The 22,693-nt window shown below is 42.2% G+C and overlaps 1 protein-coding gene across 1 annotated transcript in view; it reads left to right on the forward strand.

Annotated features, from left to right (window-relative positions):
* Window positions 1-2,099, forward strand: part of RUNX3 (RUNX family transcription factor 3) — a 66,305-nt gene extending 64,206 nt beyond the window's left edge. Inside the window, exon 5 of the mRNA XM_040337143.1 lies at window positions 766-2,099. Coding sequence (XP_040193077.1) covers window positions 766-1,283 — 518 coding nt within the window. The 3' untranslated portion in view covers window positions 1,284-2,099. The remainder of the gene's footprint in view (window positions 1-765) is intronic.
* The last annotated feature ends 20,594 nt before the right edge of the window (window positions 2,100-22,693 follow it).

Consider the following 22,693-nt stretch of genomic DNA (forward strand, 5'->3'; position numbering starts at 1 on the left):
AAGGTACTGTGAATATCTCCTATTTTTTTTTACTGTTTAAGAGATATTCAGAATGCATGCAGCCATTCACATTACCGGCGTATGCGCTCTGCATACCATGCTGGACCTTCAGAGCCGGTGCCGTAAAAATGGCAGGTCCCATGCACATGCAAAGGGAGTGACGTCATCGTTCCCCTGGCCACTCGTCTAGCCAGAGGCTGCGAACCCAGAAGAAAGACCGGGGGAAGATGTTTTGCATAATGTGCTAGAATGCAATGCATACTAGCACATTATGACATTGCCTTGCAGGGAATTTTTTTTTCTCCAACTGCGGTTTACTACTGCTTTAAATTACTCTATTAACAGTTGCAGCTGGAACAGGTATTGAAAAAGGGGGATTTCCCCTCACTTCCAGTTAGGCGAACAATTGTCACACTTTGGACAAACATCAGAGAAACCCACAATAGTGTAATCCCCTTTATTAAAAATAATATAAAACATACAAAGTGTACTTACATAAAAGGTGTCTACTATCGGCACTAGAAAACTCTCCTCGCTGTGTGCTCAGAAGGCTTCTCTTTGCCCCACTTCCTTACTGACCATGGGAGTGTGTTCAGCAGAAGTGGCATCAAGGATGTGAAGCCCCACCTGTAATAACATTATTTTGTAGCACAAAAAGATTTATGTAAATGTTTATGCAGATACAGCCTTGATTGCATTGATTGGTTGCGTTTAGTAGTTTGTCATTCACAGTTAACTGAGCTTTGTTTATTATTTTACCTGCAGCACAAGATCTAAGCCCTTTCTCAGATCCACGAACATTTGATCGTTCCTTTTCTACTTTGCCATCTCTCTCAGAGACAAGATTTTCAGATGCCCGAGTGCACTATCCTGGAGCAATGTCTTCTGCTTTTTCCTACACAGCTTCTCCTTCAACAACTGGAATAGGAGGCATTAGTGTGACAGGTATGCCTACCACAACACGTTTTCATCCCACATACCTTCCGCCACCATATCCTGGTTCATCTCAAAACCAAACTGGACCATTCCAAGCCAATGCTTCTCCTTATCATTTATACTATGGCACATCTTCTGGATCATATCATTTCTCCATGGTTGCTGGAGAACGTTCTCCTTCACGAATGCTTTCTTCTTGCACTAGTGTGGCAGCTGGAAACAACTTGATGAATCACAACCTGGCCAACCAGAGTGATGGAGTGGATGCAGATGGAAGCCATAGTAATTCTCCCACAAGTTTGGCCAGCAGCGGGAGAATGGATGAGCCTGTCTGGAGACCATACTAAGTACAGTATAGCAAAAAAAAATAAAGACATCTGAAGTTACTGGAATGTGCAAAGCAGATGCAATTATAATCACTTGATGGTACATACTGTATTATAAGAGAGATATAAATGTATTAAGAACTATCACTGTATGTGCAGGTTTTTTAGATTTATAGTGTAGCAATCTTAGTACTTATGTAAGCATTATCATCTCAAATGAAAACCACATCACTCAATAAGTTTAGGGATATGACCAGAGTTGCAATACTCACTTGTTCTGCTGCCTACTTTGCTCTGTTGCAGAGCTATCATTGCCCAAAGAATCTTCTGTATCTGGATGCCCCATCCCCCTCTAGGCTCTGTGGTTCCTCCTCGACTTTTACTTCACTACTGGACACAGTATTGACGTAGTACCTGGTGGAAGGAACCACAATGCTCAGCGGGGGGACCAGGCACCCAGCATAATCAGCAGTGAATTACGTACTGAAGACTCAGTGGTGGTGGAAAGTGAACATAGGCAGTGCAGGCACTGCATTGATTATTTTTGGGGGGGAAAGTGACATTTAAAGCAGTTCAAGTGAAGCCTAATATTATAACTACTCTTAAAACTGTCTCCTCTCCCCTCCTAACACCTATACTTACTAACCTATGTAAGAAAAAAGGCCGCTCCAGTGATCACATTCCCCTGTATGAGCAACACCATTGCAGGAGGAGTAAGGATCGCTGATAATGAATGGGCCATTCAAGCCCATGGGTGACATCACCACACCAGGCTTCCAGGCTTTTCCTGGCTTTTTTACTGCTTTTCAATTATAAAATGTATATATATATATATATATATATATATATATATATATATATATATATATATATATATATATATATATATTTGTTGCTGTATGTTGACATGTCAGGAATTTATTCATGCAGACTTATACCCACACAGGTCAGTGTCTGGCATTTGACTCCCACCACCCATTGGAACACAAACTAGAGGTTATAAGACGTCTGTAATATTGGGCTAAAATGGTAACAACAAAAACTGAATTAACTAAAAACAAAAAAAGACATCTCAAGTTGACTGTTTGTAGCTACGTTTTAATAAAATATCCACAAGGGCAGGTAAAAACACAGGACCATCAAAAAGAGGGAAAATGCAGAACACACAGCGTAATATAGTCATCCTGAATGCAGCTGAAGTATCAGGAAGATCCTTGGGAAATATTACACCTCTGTGTCTTCCAAGTCCACAACACTGTGGAACAGAAGTCTGTGCATCTGAAAGACCCAGCTCTCCACCCCAAGCAAAGTAACTTGGTAAATGCAATTCAGTGGAAGTGATAAATAAGGGATGTGTGCATGGGGAAGACAAAACAACAACTCAACATATTAATGGCCCATCATAGGTGGGCAAATTCTACAGGTCAAGACATAGCGATTTTCCTGCACCTTAAGGAAAACAGACATTTTTTTGAGGACAGTGAGATGCCAATTTTGGACAGAGAGGACATCTGATGTGAAGGTAGCATGAAAGAGACCATCTATGTCAAACTGGAACAGCCATCCTTGAACAGTAATAAGGGCATTTGACACAATAGGCTTGATTTATTAAAGGCAAATAGGCTGTTTACATGCAACATGGAACAAAAAAAGCTTTGGGGGGGGGGGGGGGGAGGGAAAAGTCTATTTGCCCTTAGTACATTTTCACCCAGTCTCCCATGAATAGAGGTCACTCTCCAGACTACAGATGTGCTATGGTAAAAGTGTGTGAATTACAAGACTGGCTGAACAACCTTACAAGTATTTTGACAGCTAATTATCTTTGTCATCCTTGTCCCCTGTCAAGTACTTAGGAAACTATGACAAAAAAAATTCTTATCAATACAATCAATACATTTTTTTAAGCTCAGTATTGTGAAATCTATGTTAAAAAGGGCAGTATTGTATGGCCATGTCTCCCATTCTTAGCACTAAATAAAGATAACATATGATAATGTGCAGGAAAGTCTAAAATGTCAAATAATGATTATGTCTACTGTTGCAAAAAAAGAAAAATGATATGCTTTATTTCATGAAAGTTGGTTACAATATATATTTTTATTCTTGATTTATTATTTGCATTAATAGCTTTTATTTTTTAGTGAAGAATATTATGTGATCTTTTTGAAACAAGGGGCCATAAAATCTTGTCCAATGTCAAAATAATTTATTTGTAACTGACATTATTGAAACTCTAAGCAATCGTGTGTTAGTCTTTTATATCTTAGCAGGTAAAATCCAGCCAAAACAAAAATTTCAGTTTGGGTAGATGCTGGTGAGCTGAATCATCGATAATTTATTGTGTCTTGAGGTCTGCTACAGTACGATCTCTATAGTGATACTGAGGCTGATTTACTTAGGAAGTGTACAATGTTCTCTCAAAAAATTATATGAATATTTACTTTGATTGTTCAATCATGTGAAAAGCAAATTCCTGTTCTCTTGTATCCTTTGAACATTATTTTTATAATTTAAGTCAATATTCACACAATTTATTGAGTGAACATTCTCAGCCCCTTTAGTAAATCAATCACTTTGCCTTACCTTTGCAGTTGGATTTTAATATATTTTTTTTAAAACAGAATGGAAAGTTCCACTGAAAGAGATGGATACCATTCCTTATTATATTCACAGCAGGGGAGCCGAGAAATCTAGCATGAAAATCTTGTTGCCCCAGTTTTTGAGTGCTTCACAAAGCAAGTGGGTGACCAGTTTAAAGTGCTTTAAGCCTTTACAAACACCATGCAAAATAGTTGAAGAAATTAGCGTATCTGTGTTGAACATAAAAAACATTCTAATTTCAACTAGTTTTCACTAGTAGGTGTGAGAAAATAAATGAAGCAAAACAGACACTTCCTCCTATTTTTATACAAGATATTCTAATTATCAATGCACATGTGGTCTAGCTCAAATAAATTGTATCAATCGAGTGTTTCTCTGTCAATACACTGTATTAAATCTATTGAATTTTTTCTATTTGTACTATACTGTAGGTATTATTGAGCTTGATACAAGCCTGTGTGACTTACTTTATTTCAAAGTAATGCTAAAATGGTTTTCTTAAGAATTATATTAATATTATTTGCTTTGCACTATTTCCTGCTTATTTTGTATATGCATTATTTTAAAGAGATGGAATGGATATTTTTTAATTTATGCATTTGTATATATACTGTATATATATAAATATATATATATGAAATACTATTTTTCAAATTTATTTCATATTGCTTCGTAAAATGCAGGGACAATCATATGCATTATATATTTACAAGCCGTTTATTTATTTGGTGTGTTAAAATTATTACCTTGCATTTATCAAATGTTGTTAAGAACGAGTAAATAAATATGATTTATTGGTGTTTCATTGCAAAGTGAGTATCACATTTATAATACCTGTCAAAAATATTTGATGTCATATAAAAGTGTCGGTTTGCACAAATGAATAAAGCATTAGGGCCTGGACTGCTTTATGCAAATTTCAGATTACACATGACACATTACAGTGGCAGATGATACCAAAGATTTTGTAAAAAGGCACATCAAACCTGCCTAATGCTTACTTTGTGTCAACATAAGGTTACTCTTCAAAAGTTATTTTCAGTCAAAATGTAAAATAATGACTTCAGATATAGAGAGCCTACCCTCTTAATGCTTTTAGTATTTATCTAAAAACATCTGTAGTGCACCAGTCCATCCCATTTCCACTTGTTAGCCTGGTGATTTGGGAACCTCTTTTCTGTACCTGTTTGCAATGTGGGAAAAGCATTCCAAAACACACCCACTGGAGTCTCAATACACACTCACCAGTCATACATAAACCTGCTTCGGATTTTTAAATCTGACTGGTGATACATCAACTAGAAGAAGAGGGATTTACAAAGAACAAGCTTCAGGAAGCAAACTCAAGCCATATGTAAGGAGCTAGCGCTTTGAATTCTGCCCACATTGTCTTACAGATTAAGGTAAAATGAGAAGGATTTCTGTCTTTAGTACATTTGTGGGCATTGAAGGCATTAGTGATATCACTATGGCATAGAAGTTCTCCTTAATGTCTCTTGTGCCCGTATTTCAAGTTATAATTATTGCTAAAATATGTTCTAAAGCAGTGGTTCTCAACCTGGGGGTCGGGACCCCCTTGGGGGTCGAATGACAATTTGCCAGGGGTCACCGAATCCTGGGCTATTCCTGAATCCCGCACCGCTCTCCCAGCCTTTTCATGGCTACCCAGCAGGGCTGTCCCTGGAGCTTGCGGTGGCCCACTCAGCCTCTTCGCAGCCACCCATTCAGTTCACGGCATGGCTGGGGGGCAGAGACTAGATGTCAGCTGGCTGTGAGGAATGTGAAGTGGGAGGGGCTGGAGGAGACCCTATCTCCTAATTTTGGCATAGGTGTCACTGCTGCGGAGACACAGTGAGTACCATAAGGGGTTTTAATACTGTACGAGTGGAAGGGACTGAGGGAGTGCCAAGTATCCGTGGGTTAGGGGTGCAAATTACTTGTCTTGCCTTGGGTGCTGACAACCCACGCTACAAAAATAATTTTACTGTTAGGGGTCCCCACAACTTGGGAAATTTTATCAAGGGGTCACGGCACTAGAGGGTTGAGAACCACTGTTCTAAAGCAATTATGTGTGCCACAAAAGCACAATTACCACAGTTTAATTCCTCTGCACCTATTTCACCTATTTTGTCTAACTACAAACTGTGGAGATACTTTGACTTTGTACATTAACTGCCTATATTTTAGTTCAATGCTTGCTTTGTTGTTTCGGTTTAATGGGCTGAATGCATCTAGGTTTTTAGATGATTTTAATGACACCAGATAACATAAGTCGATCCAAAGACATGCATGTTTACCAATGCAAATACAAACATTCATCAACTATCATAATTATTGGCCTCTTTCTACTTCATATGCTTGGTCCACCACAAGCCAAAGAGAAGAGGAAAAAATTCAAACCTACACCCTAAAATCCTTATTTCTTATTCTAGCTTTCCATTCCTTCTGAAGTTTGGGAGCTGGCGACCTAAATAAGACTTTCATGCAGATTGAATGAATGATTTACTCCTATTTTGGGATCTCAAAAAGGTTGCGGTTTCCAAAATAAAATAAAAAAATTAACACCTATGGACAAAGATGTTGGTTCTCAATAAAACCCAGTAAAATATTATATGGATCCAGGAACCATTTTGGGGATCTCAAAATTCCTAAGAATTTCCCTGTGGTCCATACCGCATGCATCACAGGTATAATCAGCTTTTTTTTTTTTAATAGAGCAGTGTGTCTGTAAAGTCAGAATGAACATTGAAGTCATTGGGCTGGTCAAACAGTATTATACAACAGGTTTTACCATATTATACAATACAATTACAATTATTTTATCTGTATCTACTGTATTTATAAGGAACTTTTCTATAAAATAGAAAAAATAACTAGAATGCACAGAGTGTCTTTAAACTAATATCAGGGTACAATCAACAGGAAATATTCATGATGTAAATTTCTTTATGTCGAGGCAAGTTTTGTCTCAGCTTTGAAACAAAAATGTACATATTGATTGTTAATTATTAAATGCTGAAATAAATGTAAAAAGGCATTGTACGTGAAATAAATGTGATGTTAAAATAAATACATTTGCATAATTTCTTACAATAATGTCATCATGCTCAGAAAAGGGTGCATGTAAAATAAAAAAATGAATATATAGAATAAATATAAAAGTAAATAAAAAGAGGCCACTTGTAGATGTGTTGTTTTTAGTTCAATATCTCCATTCTTCTGCACTGTTCCTTCCTTGGTTCTCTTGCCTCCAGAAATATACTGAGTTTGGAATATAAATGGCTAAAGAAAGATGAGCTTAACCACTTCAGCCCCAGAAGGTTTTATCCCCTTAATGACCAGGCCATTTTTTGCGATACTGCATGGCGTTACTTTAACTGAAAATTGTGCGGTCATGCGGCTTTGTACCCCAACAAAATTTATGTCCTTTTTTTCCCACAAATAGAGATTTCTTTTGGTGGTATTTGATCACCTCAGCAGTTTGATTTTTTTGCACTATAAACAAAAAAAAGAGTGACAATTCTATAAAAAACAACAATATTTTTTACTTTCTGCTATAAAACGTACCCAATAAAAATATGTAAAAAATCAAATTTCTTCATCAATTTGGGCCAATAATTTTGGTAAAAAAAATCCCAATTAGCCAATAGTGATTGATTTGGGCAAAAGTTATTATGTCTATAAATGATAAGATATTTTTATTTTATTTTTATTTTTACTAGTAATGGCAGCAATCAGCGTTTTGTTAATGGAACTGTGACATTGCAATGGAGAAATCTGACATTAATGCTGCGTACACACGATCAGGCTTTTGCCCGGCCAAATCACATCGGAATTCCGACGGAATTCCATCGGAAAAATATAGAACATGTTCTTAATTTAAAGTCTGATAGAATTCATCAGAATTTCCAATGAAAAACCTCAGATGGGGCTACACACGATCAGAAAATCCGATGGAAAAAGTCCATCAGAAATTCCGATCGTGTGTACGGGGCATAAGTGACACTTTTTGGGGACCAGTGACACCAATACAGTGATCAGTGCTAAAAAAAAATGCATGCTCACTGTATAAATAACACTGGCAGGGAAGGGGTTAACACCAGGGGCGATCAAAGGGTTAAGTGTGCTCTATCTGTGTGAGGGGTGGACTGACTCTAGGAACAGACACATCTTGATTAGCAGGAACACAGGATCTCTCTCTTCCTGTTTGACAGAGCGACGATCTGCCTTGTTTATATAGGCAGACCGCCATTCTGTCTCTCCTCCAAACAATCGTGGGTGAACAGCATGTGCCCCAGATCCGGAAATCACAATCAACTTACAGATACGTTTTTTTCGCACAGGCAGGCTACCCTGCCACAGTATATGTGCGGTGGGCGGTCTGGAAGTAGTTAAAGTTGTCCTAATGTCTGAGTGTTTTTTTAACTAATGTATACTCTCCATTAAGATAACTCAGCCCCACCACCACCATCTTAAAACCTAAACACTTACCAGGTTCCATGTCACTTCAGCACTGCTCCCTCACTTTCCTGCTTTCACATAGGCTCCTGCTGTTGTCAGTAAAAACATCTGTTTGGAAGGAGCAGGAACATGGCTAACCAGCTTACACACAGCCCAGCTTGGTAGCGCACAGTACCTCCTTAGCATCAAGCTTGTTAAAGAGACACCCTGGAGCATGGAGAAGTGGATAAAGCAAAAGAGGGTGCTTTTTGTGCAATATCATTGCACACAGTAGGTAATTATAACTGCTTTTTTATTTTTAAAAAATTGACATTAGTATCACTTTAATTTACTCATTAATCCCATATGTTGGCATGTCTTAAAGTAGATGTAAGCCCTAAATAGAGGAAATATAAATTGCTAAAACAATTACCATAGATTTTTCTGTTATAAAATACAATGCTGTGAAAATGTATTTGCCCCCTTCCTGATTTTTTATTTTTTGGGGGATATTTGTCACACTTAAATTATTCAGATCATCAAACAAATTTTAATATTGTGCAAAATGCAGTTCTTAAATGATGATTTCATTTATTAAGGGAAAAACGTTGTACAAACCTGCCTGGCCCTATGTGAAAAAGTAATTACCCCCTTAACCTAAGTCTTTCACATCACTGTGGAAGAATCTTGGCCCACTCTTCTTTGCAGAATTGTTTTAACTCGGCCACATTGGAGGGTTCTCGAGCATAAACTGTCTGTTTAAGGCCACAGCATCTCAATCGAATTTAAGCCCAGACTTTGATTAGGCCACTCCAAAACCCTAATTTAGCTTTTTTGTGATCCAGTCAGAGGTGGACTTGCTGGTGTGTTTTGGGTCATTGTCCTGCTGCATAACCCAAGTGCTCTCGAGCTTTAGGTCATGAACTGATGTCCAGATATTAACTTCAGGATTTTCTGGCAGAGCGCAGAATTCATGGTTCCATCAAATATGCCAAGTTGTCCAGTTCCTAAAGCTGTAAAGCAGCCCCAGACCATCACACTACCACCACCATATTTGGCTGTTGGTATGATGTTCTTTTTATGAAATGCCGTGTTAGTTTTATGGTTAACATTCTTTGTTCCTTTATGACCTCCTGGATGAGTCATCATTGTGCTCATTGTGCTCTTGGAGTAATTTTGGTAGGTCGGCCACTCCTGGGAAGGTTCACCTCTGTTCCAAGTTTTCTCCGTTTGTGGATAATGATTCTCACTGTGGTTCGTTGGAGTCCCTAAGCCTTAGGCCCCGTACACACGACCAGTTTCCTCGGCAGAATTCAGCTTCCGACCGAGTTTCTGGCTGAATTCTGCCGAGGAAACTGGTCGTGTGTACACTTTCGGCTGAGGAAGCCGACGAGGACCTCGGCGAGGAAATAGAGAACATGTTCTCTATTTCCTCGTTGTTCTATGGGAGCTCTCGGCCCGCCGAGGTCCTCGGCGGCTTCAGGGCTGAACTGGCCGAGGAACTCGACGTGTTTGGCACGTCGAGTTCCTCGGCCGTGTGTACGAGGCCTTAGATATGGCTTTGTTACTCTTCCCAGACTTATACATGTCAATTACTTTGTTTCTCATCTGTTCTTGAATTTATTTAGATCGCAGCTCCTTTAAGTGATTTCTTGATTCAACAGGTCTGGCAGCAATCAGGTCTGGTTGTGAGAAGTCAAATTTAACTCAGCTTTCCAAAAAATGTGGTTCATCGTAGTTCATTCAAGATTTAGCAAGGGGGGATTACTTTTTTACATAAGGCCAGGTAGGTTTGGACAGTTTGTTTACCTTAATAGATAAAATCAATAATCATTTAAAAACTGCATTTTGTACTTGCATTATCTTTGTGTAATATCATTTATCATTTGTTTGGTGACCTGAATCATTTAAATGTGACAAACATGCAAAAAATTAAAAATAAACAGGAAGAGGGCAAATACTTTTTCACAGCACTGTGTATGTTTTTTCACCTTTTTTTTAATCCTTGAGTGGGTCTCCTGCAGCCTCCTTGCAGCCCTCTTATTTCTGCATGCATGTGCTCTAGCGATAGTTGCATGGCATTTCTCAGGGTGGATTTCCTAATGGCGACAAAGTCTGTGGTGTATGGGTACAGTCATACAGTATATTGCCCTCATCAAATGCCAATGTGACAATAGAGTGGTACAACTGGGAGACAGGGACAGGATCTATCACCCTAAAACAGGAAGCACCTGAACAGGGATTTTCATGACAGGATCACCAGGTATTATTTCAATGAAGGCTCGGGCAATAAAAATATTGATTCCTCTCCTTTGTTATAGACATATACACTTTTATTGAATTTTTAAGTAAAAGGTGTTTTAAGTAAAACAAATGCAGTTGAAATATATCTATCTCTTGTGTTATTGAGCAGAAAGTATATGCAGCCTTAATTAGAGCTGGTTTATCTTCTTCTAAACTGTCCTGTTGCTTTTTCTTTCAAAGTCTATCAACTGGCAAAATCTACAACTTCCCATAGACATGAAAATGTCACAAGATTCTTTACACAATGCTTTTTGTCTTGCTATATAAGCCTTTAAGTGGTAACGTGAGCAAGTCCCATGTTACAAAGTCCCATTTTTGTCCCATTAGAACAGGTATCTCACAAGCATTTATTGTATTCATCATATAGCATCAAAACTTTCTGTAGCTTTTCAATTAGAATCGTTACTGTAAGTACAAACATTAATCCATACACCACTTACAATATATCCATTACCACTTTTGGACTGAACAGACCTATTAGTATGTTTTTGAAGGACTGTTGAAGAAAACCTAGCAAACACTTAGGGGCATATTTATAAATTAGTGAAAGAGACTTTTACCCTGTGGCATAACTACGGGGTGCGGTCCTCATCGGGTACCACAATTTTGTGGTAGTCTGTGCTGGGGGATCGGTCTGTGCTGAGGGGTTTGTGCTGGGGAAGTTGGTCTGTGCTGGAGTTTATGCTGAGGGGTCTGAGATGAATAGTCAGACTGTGCTGGGGGGCCTGTGTTTGGGGGATCAGGCTACATTGGGGTTGGTCTATACTGGGAGGGGGGGGGTACTGAGTGGTTCTCAAGCCAAACACCTATTGCTCTTTAGAGACCAAGCCCTTACACTCTTGCTTGTGGCACCATCATTAAAGCTTTTATGTGTGGGTAAAATGACTGTGGTATGTAAGTAGTAAGTATAGGAGGAGTAGGCTCAGGTTTTATTTAACTAGGCCCCTTAAAGCCCCTCCCACTGTTATAACAATTTGACCATGCCTACAATTACTATTATTATTAAACAGGATTTATATAGCACCAACAGTTTGCGCAGGGCTTTACGAAATGAAGGCATACAGTATAGTTACAATACAATTCAACACAAGAGGAATCAGAGGGCCCTGCTCGTTAGAGCTTACAATTTAAGAGGGAGGTTCAAGTGATACAAAGGGTAATACCTGTGGGGGATGAGCTGTAATAAAAGTACAGTTTATTACACGCAGGGTAGACTTCTCTGGATTTTTGGGGATCGCAAAAAGGTGGATAGAGTATTAAATAGCCAGACAAATTGGAACAAGGCGTTCCAGAGGATAGGAGAGGTTTTGGAAAAGTCCTGAAGGTAAGCATGGGAGGAGGTGATGAGGAGAGCAGGAGGTCTTGTAAAGACCAAAGAGAAGTTTGGTTAGTATTTTGAGACAAGGTTAGTGATGTAGGGGCAGAGTTGTTAATGTTTTAGTAAGATATTGCTAGCATTTTGAATTTTATTTGTTCGGTGAGCGGAAGCCAATGGAGACTTTGCACTATGGGGGTTATTTATGAAAGGCAAATACACTTTGCACTACAAGTGCACTGCAAGTACACTTGAAAGTGCAATCGCTGTTGATCGCTGTAGATCTGAGGGGAAGCTCTGAAATGAGTGGAAGCTCTGCCGGTTTTATCAATCATGTGCAAGCTAAAATGCTGTTTTTTATTTCCCTTAGATCCACAGTGACTGCACTTTCAAGTGTACTTGCAGTGCACTTGTAGTGAAAAGTGGATTTGCCTTTTGTAAATAACCCCCAATATCACTTTATACCTATTCTTTATATCAATTTGGTGCTATGTTTCTTCATACCAGGTCTTTTTGGGTGTTAACAACGAACTGACACTGGGTGCCAGATGTGTTAGGTACACCACTGCTTTCATCAAACACCATGCTACCTTGTAAGATTAGGTTCCCACCACTGCATGTCCTGCGTGCTGTGTTTTTGCGGTCACAGCTGCCCATTCATTTGTATAGGCTGCTGTACCTGTGTTTCCTGCAGGGGAAAGGTCCAGACCAGTCCTACAGCAGCCACACAGAACCACATAATATACACACACTTCTGCAGCCACAATAGTGTAAACTTAGACTAAGACAGTTATTCAATTTAAGAAAGAATGTAATAACATGTAATTATATCTTGTTATGTTATGTCTTGTAGAAATTGAAATGTACATAAATTGAAAAGTATAACATACACATATACATGAATTAAGAAACTAAAATTGAGACACTTTCTCTGCTTTCTTGGGCAAGCTCTGAAGTTGACTTTTTTTTTCAGTACATTTTTACACATATGCAGAACACGCACAAATCTTCTCTCTGATAGCTATCCACATGTTGTCCCACAAAGCCCTATAATTAACAATGTTACAAAAGAAACACAAGGCTTGTTTTTAGTTATTTATGGCATATTAGAGATAATTATATCAGGAACGATATCAATCAGAGAGAAAAGCATGGATATATTTCAGGCCAAGTTGCAAAGCCATTCATGTATAAGTGCTGCTCTACCATAGGGCATCTGGAACCCATATGAAGGAAGCAGTGGAGTCCAGTGAAAACCTGAAGAGCATTAGGAAGGCGAAGGAAACGGAAGAGAATATAAATGAATCAACGGGAGAAATAGAGATTAACGCATGCAGTTTCATTCAAAGGCTGTCACCAATGGGTCCATGTTGTTTTTTGTTAGGAGTAACATAACTCAGTTTAAACCATAGATGCTTTAATGACCTACAATATCAAACCATAGAGTACCTTTTTAGAATTTGCTAAAATATACAAAACAGATATTAACCCTTTTGCTGCCAGGGTAGTTTTTGCGTTTTTTGCACATTTAAGAAATAATTTTAGGCCTGAAGATTACACAAAACCCACAAATATTATGGGCCAGATTCTCGTACGATCGCGTAACTTTGTGCGGGCGTAACGTATCTGATTTACGTTACGCCTCCGCAACTTAGACGGGCAAGTGCTGTATTCTTAAAGCACTTGCTCCGTAAGTTGCGGCGGCGTAGCGTTAATCGGCCGGCGTAAGCCCGCCTAATTCAAATTTCCAGCCCCATTCACGGACGGCTTACACAAACGACGTAACTTTTCAAATTTTGACACGGGAACGACGGCTATACTTAACATTGTTACGCCGCACTTCCGCCACCATATATCAGGGGTAACTATATGCTGGGAAAAGCCTAACGTAAACGGTGTAACTTTACTGCGTCGGCCGGGCGTACGTTCGGGAATTCGCGTATCTAGCTAATTTACATATTTTGATGCGTAAATCAGCGTACACGCCCCTAGCAGCCAGCGTAAAAATGCAGTTGCGAAACGACGGCGTAAGAGACTTACGCCTGTCGGATCTAACAGATATCTATGCGTAACTGATTCTAAGAATCAGGCGCATAGATACGACGGCACAACGCAGAGATACAACGGCGTATCTGGAGATACGCCGTCGTATCTCGGTTGTGAATCTGGGCCATTATATATTTTCTGAATGCAGACACCCTAGAGAATAAAATAGTGGTAGTTGCAATTTTTTATGTCACATGATATTACCTAAGGTCTAGGAAATGCAACATTTCAGTAACATTTCAGTAACAAACACACTAAGGTGAATATTGGGGCAAACAAACACAATAACTTGAGGTTGCACCGAGTAAATAGATACCCAACATGCCAAACCTTAAATTTACATGCGCCCGTGAAATAGCGACAAACTTTAGTACCCTATATTTTCTATAGGTGAGGCTTCAAAAGCCCCTATAGGTATAAGCTTAGTGCTATGCCTTGTACACACAACCGGGAAATCTGTCCGTCTGTATGGTTTTCCGACAGGCAGAAAACCGTGCATGCTCAGAATGAAGTATGAGACGGGAGCACTCTTTCTGGTAAAACTAGCGTTCGTAATGGAGATAGCACATTTATCACTCTGTAACGGACTGAAAAGCATGAAAACTGAAAAGCACGAAGAGTGAAAAGCGTGAATCGTCTCTCATCAAACTTTTACTAACACTGGGATCAGCAAAAGCAGCCCAAAGGGTGGTGCCATTGGAATTGAACTTCCCCTTTATAGTGCGGTTGTACGCGCTGTACGTCACCGCGCTTTGGACGGGCGGACTTTTGTCTGAGCATGTGTATGCAAGGCAGCCTAAGAGGAATTCTGTCAGGAAAACCGTTGTTTTTTTATCCAACATAAAAACCGCATGTGTGTACTAGGCATTACAGATGAGGTCTGGTGTTATAATTATTGCTCTTACTCCAGCGTACGTGGCGATATGCAGCGTGTTTTGCAATCAACGTTGTCACATGATGGTGCCCCTACGCATGTGTTTACGTTCATGCATATATATGTGTGGAGGTCCCCTATGTGACAAAAAAAGTTAAGTAAAACATTTTTTTTTTTTTTTTTGCAAAAAAAGAAAGTTACACCCAAGCAACTTTTTACATCACAGGTTCTCCTTATTGATATATGCAGGATCTAAAAGACCCTTCATCCGTACCCTGTACTCCACTGAATGTTTTGCAATGCAGATCACATTGCAAAACATATTTTCTCTGCAAATCGAGCCGGGGACACAGAGAGCTTGACCCGGAAGTGATGTCAGAGACGCTGCTTGACAGGTCACAAGAAGAAGGGGAGGAGAGCAGACGCGTGCCCGCTCTTCTCATTCCCCTCTACCCTCCGACACCTGCCATGGAGCAAGAAGAGCCCGATAAGCATGGCGGTAGCATGGCAGCAGGGGGAGCGCCGGTACCAGGGGTGTGTGAATGCTAACAGCATAAGAACCTAACGGCAGGGGGTATTACACACAATCCCGTATCTGCAGCCACCGGGATTGTGTGTGAAACTGCTCAAGCTCTCAGTCACCACTCATACCACTCATTTACCCGTTCATAGGCACCATGAGCTTCTGAAAATTCGACCTCCCCCTCGAGGTTCCTGCCTCAAGCTCTCAGTCGCCACTCATACCACTCATTTACCAGTTCATAGGCACCACGAGCTTCTGCAAATACAGCCTCCCCCTCAAGGTTCCTGCCACAAGCTCTCAGTTGCCATGCATACCATTAATTAGCCCATTCACAGGCATCACAAGCTTACCACTCATACCACTCATTTAACCATTCATAGGCACAACAAGAAAGTTACACCCAAGCAACTTTTTACATCACAGGTTCTCCTTATTGATATATGCAGGATCTAAAAGACCCTTCATCCGTACCCTGTACTCCACTGAATGTTTTGCAATGCAGATCACATTGCAAAACATATTTTCTCTGCAAATCGAGCCGGGGACACAGAGAGCTTGACCCGGAAGTGATGTCAGAGACGCTGCTTGACAGGTCACAAGAAGAAGGGGAGGAGAGCTTCTGCAGCACGTCCTCCCCATAGAGGTTCCTACCACAAGCTCTCAGTCGCAACTCATACCACTCATTTACCCTGTCATAGACACCATGAGCGTCTGCAAATACAGCCTCCCCCTTGAGGCTCCTGTCACAAGCTCAGTCGCCACATGTACCACTCATTTAACCAGTCACACTTACAACTTCCTATCCCAGCTTGGTCGCAGCTAACGATGGGCTAAGAGACCACCTTCACAACGCTACGCTGCTCATAAGACGGTCACTATCGCACCAACACGCTGAAGGTCTACAGCAACGCCTACGGCAGATTCCTAGCCACATGCCCCGGGACGGGCACAGGTCACATCAAGCACGTCCTGGCCTTCATGTCTTACTGCCACACTCATCTGAGCCTGTCCCACAACACTCTCAGACTGTACCCAGCTGGCATTCAGCATTTCCTCTCCCTACAAGCCCCTGGGAAACCCTAGTTGTTTGGGACCCATGCAGTCAAAGCCTTTCTGCGTGACATCCAGAAACATCAGCCCGTAGCCAGTAGCAAAAGCTTGCCCATGTCAAGTTCCACATTCTGGGACATGTCAGGCATCCTGTCACAGTCCCCTTTTGGGTTGCTCCCCAGCCTGGTCATCCAAGCAGCCATCTACCTGCCCTACCTGCCAGGTGCTACGCAGGTGCCATTTGGCCCGCTTTCAAGATTATTTTGTCCTACATCTCGCAGTGTCCAAAACTCATTAGTCCGGCTCTGGGTTGACATCAAATTCTTCCAGACCCATCAGCAGCAGCAGGATGGGTTTGTGTTGTTGCTGCTGAGGTGGGGGAGGAGCATGACCGTGGTGCCAGACTGAGCGGATGAGGAAGGCTCCAGGTGGACAAGCTGCAGCCAGCGGCGTGTGGCAGAGCTGAAAGCCCACTGCACCCCCAGAACATCACAAGGACAGCGGGTGCTCGAATCAGCAGCCGCCTTGATGTTGGATGAGGAGGAGAAACAGCAGCCCTGAGCTCAGGAGAAAACACGGAGCGACACACCTGGAGGACCCCCTCCTACACCCCCCCCTTGAGACTTGGAAGGAACATTCAGGGGGAGAGGTGAGCAGACAGTTATGAGCTTTGTATGCGATCAGCCTATGCACTGCTAACTGAACATGAAACTTTGTTGAAAGAAAGAAATTTTGCATTTGCATTTGAAAACCTAATTGACTGTGAAGCCTGGCATGTGAATCCTCCTGTCTGCACGTGTGTTACTCTAATAGGGAATATTGTAGCACTACCCCTGGAGGAGCTGCTGGTTGTTTTGGGTGGCACATTTACCTTGTGGCTCTTCCGAATTCCTAGGGGTGTATGGTGCATATAGCAATAGTAAAAGAATGTCCACAACAAGTGTCTTTTCTGTGCTCTTTATTACCCAGCCGGGTAAAAACAATGAACTGGTGATGAAAGGGATAGAGTTTTCAGGAAGACGGAGAACAGCAGATTCAGGCGTAGTATTTGGAACAATCCTGTTCCCATATGTAACACTTTCCGTACCACTCCTGCCTGAGTGGGTTTAGTGTACCCAGACAGGCCCCTCTCACTGACCTGGCAGCCGGAGTATCACTCAAACATTTGTAGGATAAAGTCTCTGCCACAGACCCTCCTGAATGGACCTCAGGGAGACACCTCTGCCACAGGCCCTCTCTGGTTGCAGTTACGGAGGTAATCCTCTTTAAGTGAATTACGCCTGGATCTCCTTCTCAATGTCGCCCAGGTACCGAATGACAGGTTATCAATCCTTCAGTGTCCGGCTACCTTGATCCCCGGTAGTTTGTCAAAATCCTTTTGGATCGCCAGCCTCTCATTGGCGCTCCTCAGACGGACTCCCCACCGAACAGCAATACCGCTTGGGATCCTCAAAGCTGGGAACCCAGTCGCTCACTGGGTCCCCGTCACTGCTCAGATGTTCCGGGCCAACATGGCCAGGGAACCAGGAACACTGTGTGGCACTCACGCCCTGGCCAAGTAGGCCATAACGCTGGGGCGCCGTGATGTGGCCACCCTAAAGGTGGGTGCCACACTGGACGAAGAAGACCCAGAACCAATGGTGTCTGCCCCATAAATACCCTCCCCCAGCATGCACAGCGAGGCTACACCCTCCTGATTGGCTGCTGGGGAAGAGCACCCAAACCTTGACTCCACTGCTGCCATCTACTGCACAGGGGTGGGAAGAACACCCCAGTACAACAGAATGAGCCCACAGCACAGCCAAGCTGAGACAGAAACCCTGTTTTAAGCATAACAATTTGGATCAGAGTTTAACTACACTCTGATCTCCCTTTAAATTTAAATAGCACTGGTACTTCAAAGTAACCAGGCGCTACACACTCCTCCCACCTGAATAGATGCTGTCCTCAGTGTCTCAACAATAAGGTATTCAAGCCTGAATACCTGACCTGAATCTGCATTACAATGTAAAAGGATAGCAGAAAAAGAAAATAGAAAATGATCAACATTTTGTAAAATATTGTCCATGTGTGCATTTATGTAAAGTGATACATAGAAAATTTTCACACTCCTGACTATCTATTCTGCCCATTTCTCCGACAGTTTTTGATAGTTGGTCACCTCCTGTAAAACAAAAAGTGGAAGAGAAAAGCATGTACAAATATACATTAATTACTATGCATATACAGTTACTAAGGTTGGAACTGTAACTGCACCTTCCTCCCAGTCAAAAGGCGAAATCTCCTTTCCTCCCAAAGAGACACACTCAAAGTAAGTGCTAAGGCATATAAAGCAATAATCATATATTTTGTTTGGACTGCAAGGTTAAGTAAAAATAACTAAATACAATAGTCTCTCTGCGCTGGAAGAAGTTGCAGAACACTGCCCCTAGCAGTCAGTGCGCTGGTACTACCAGAATAAAGCAGTCCATGGCTCTATTAGAGCAAACAGCAAAAGAAAAACTTTTCTTCTTCTTACTGATGATGAATTGCTGATGATGAAGCCCTTGGGGGCCCTGTTCTTACTAACTATTATCCCCCCAAAGTTCTGCACAAATGTTCCGATGTAGATCCGGCAAGGATAAAAACACTACGCTAAAGTTAGTGGGGAATGGGAGAGTTACTTTGCTCCCATTCAAAATTTGCTAAAATTGGGACTCTGTCACTCCAGAAACTTCCACTGGGTCAGTCTGTGCTCCAGGGATGCAATACCATCCCTGGCCAGCAGTTGGCACCAGAGGGGTTCTGGCAGAGCAACTTTCCCCAGCAGCCAATCAGAGAAATTTCTCCCTCGCAAGGCATGCTGGGGAGGGGTATATCTGGGACAGGTGTCATGTGCTAAGAAAGTTTTGCAGGGTCCCGGTTCCAGGTGTGGCATCCACCTTCAGGTTGCGCGCATCCATGGACCCCGCCAGCGAGGCCCACCAGGCCATAATTGCAGTCTACATAAACCCTCACCTGGAGGTAAAAAGGTACTCCAGTGACTTACTGGATCCCCAGTTCTATTGAAAGGATCCCAGGCTGGGTGCCGTTCGATTGGGGGGTCGGCTTGAGGATAACCTGGAGGCAGGTTGTCCAACAGGGCTTGAACGAACCAATCGGGGATATGGTGACCGGAATGCTGATAGGTACGTTTTGCTGTCATCTGGTGACCTATGCTAAAACCTACTGGGAGGATTCGCTCCATTTATCCATCTAGCTCACCTAAAGTAATTGGCCTGTGGCAGAGGCCCTAGAGCCAGGTCTGTGAGAGAGATCTGTTCCTCCCAGAAAATCCTAAGTGACACTTCGGCTGCCAGGCTTGTGAGAGGGGTCTGTTCAGGGGCACTTTACCCACTCCGACTAGAGTGGCGACGAATAACAGTCTTCGAATAACAGTTTGGTACTCTATTGAGCAAGTACTGCTCAATTAATATCCGGGTCTGACACTGCTCAAATAAACAAAAGTGTAATCTGTGTCACGGGTAGCACTTGGTACATTTAAACGTTCCCAAATTGCATCCTTGTACCATTCCTCTCTCATCTTCTCAATTTGAGGCATGAGAGATGGAGGCACGTAGGGATATTCCCACCAATAGTCCATGGCCACCATGGCCACCCTTCTCATTAGGATGCGTTGCAGGCGGGCCAGTTTCGGCAAGGTACGAGGGGTTTCCAAGTCCTTGCAGGACAATAGTGTCAGGCGCTCTTTTTAACAGAGGCAAAAGAGCAGGCATGGGGTTAAACTCTGTAACACTGATGCTTGGCACCTCAACCCCCAATGTCAGCTGTGGGACACCCGCATGTGGTGCGGCATCCCTGGAGTGTCTTTTGTGTTTGCAGGGTTTGGCAGCCCGGGAGTTACCTTGTCATGACCTTGTCATGTTTTCAAAAGGGCAGGCCTCTACCACAGCCGTGGGACACCTGAGCGGGCCCATCTCTCCAATAGCATACCAAACAGAGACCACATTGGTAAGTGCTGTCTCCGTTGCGGCATCCGCTTCTACAACAGGCACACACAGATACGCTACGCCTGCCTAACGTTAGGCGCGTCTTTTTGAATCCAGGCAGCTATCTATGTTTGTGTGAACTTTAGAACCCTGTTAAAGTCTATGGGAAATCTAAAGTCTATGGGAAATCTAAAGTGCTAATTTTAAAGGCTAATATGCAAGTTATTGTCCTAAAAAGTGTTTGGGGACCTGGGTCCTGCCCCAGGGGACATGTATCAATGCAATTTTTTTTTAAAAAACTCAAGTTTTTTCGCTAGCAGTGAATTTAATAATGCTAAAAGGGAAACAATAAAAGTGAAATATTCCTTTAAATTTCGTACCTAGGGGGGTGTAAAGTTAGCATGTGAAATAGCGCATATTTCCAGTACTTAGAACTGTCACTGCATAAAGTGTAATTTCTAAAAGAAAAAAAGTCATTTAAAACCGGACTTGCGGCTATAATGAATTGTCGGCTCCCGGCAATTCAGAGAGGATTCATTCATAAAAATAAAAAAAAAAGCGTGGGGGTCCCCCCAAATTCAATTACCAGGCCATTCAGGTCTGGTATGGATATTAAGGGGAACCCTGCCGTCAATTTCAATTTATTTTTTTAAAAATGGCGTGGAGTTCCCCCAAAAATCCACACCAGACCCCTTTTCTGAGCACGTTAACCTGGCCGGCCGCAGAAAAGAGGGGGGACATGTACCCCATTACCAATTCACATAGGGTGGGCAGGATCTGTGTGTCCTCTTTGTTAAAGTGGTCTTCCAGATTCTGATAAGCCCCCCGCCCACAGACCCCCACAACCACCGGCAAGGGTTGTGGGAATGAGGCCCTTGTCCCCATCAACATGGGGACATCCTCCCCATGTTGAGGGCATGTGGCCTGGTACGGTTTAGGAGAGGGGGGGCCGCACTCTGTCCCCCCCCTCTTTTCTGCGGCCGGCCAGGTTAACGTGCTTGGATAAGGGGTCTGGTGTGGATTTTTGGGGGAACTCCGCGCCATTTTTTTTCTAAATTTGGGGTGGAGTTCCCCTTAAAATCCACACCAGACCTGAAGGGTCTGGAATGGATATTTGGGGGGAACCCCACGTCATTTTTTTTTTAATTGACGGCGGGGTTCCCCTTAATATTCATACCAGACCTGAAGGGCCTGGTAATTGAATTTGGGGGGACCCCCACGCTTTTTTTTTATTTTTTATGAATGAATCCTCTCTGAATTGCGGGGAGCCGACAATTCATTATAGCCGCGAGTCCGGTTTTAAATGTCTTTTTTTCTTTCAGAAATTACACTTTGTGCAGGGACAGTTCTAAGTACTGGAAACATGCGCTATTTCACATGCTTACTATACACCCCCCTAGGTACGAAATTTAAAGGAATATTTCACTTTTATTGTTTCACTTTTAGCATTATTAAATTCACTGCTAGCGAAAAAACGTGAGTTTTTAAAAAAAAATATTGCATTGATACATGTCCCCTGGGGCAGGACCCAGGTCCCCAAACACTTTTTAGGACAATAACTTGCATTTTAGCCTTTAAAATTAGCACTTTAGATTTCCCATAGACTTTAGCGGGGTTTTAAAGTTCACACAAACATAGATAGCTGCCTGGATTCAAAAAGACGCGCCTAACACTAGGCAGGCGTAGCGTATCTCATATACGCTACGCCGCTGTAAGTTAGAGAGGCAAGTGCTGTATTCACAAAGCACTTGCGTCCTAAGTTACGGTGGCGTAGTGTAAATGTGCTGGCGTAAGCGCGCCAAATTCAAATTGTGAAGAGGTGGGCGTGTTTTATGTAAATAAAGCATGACCCCACGTAAATGACGTTTTTAGCGAACGGCGCATGCTCCGTCCGTGGACGTATCCCAGTGCGCATGCTCCAAATTACGCCGCAAAGACTCATTGGTTTCGACGTGAACGTAAATTACGCCCAGCCCTATTCACGGACGACTTACGCAAACAACTTAAGAATTAAAAAATTTGACGCGAGACCGACGTCCATACTTAACATTGGCTGCGCCATCTTTTTGGTGGACTAACTTTAGGCCTGAAAACGCCTTACGTAAACGGCGTATCTTTACTGCGACGGGCAAGCGTACGTTCGTGAATAAGCGCATCTCGCTGATTTACGCATTCTAGGCGTAAATCAGCGTACACGCCCCTAGCGGCCGGCCTAAATAGACAGCTAAGATACAACGGCGCCCGCTGTCGTATCTTAGCTAGGTTTAAGTGTATCTCAATTTGAGAATACACTTAAATTTACGACGGCGC

This window comes from Rana temporaria, chromosome 2 (genome assembly GCF_905171775.1).
Source record: "Rana temporaria chromosome 2, aRanTem1.1, whole genome shotgun sequence".
NCBI lineage: Eukaryota > Metazoa > Chordata > Amphibia > Anura > Ranidae > Rana > Rana temporaria.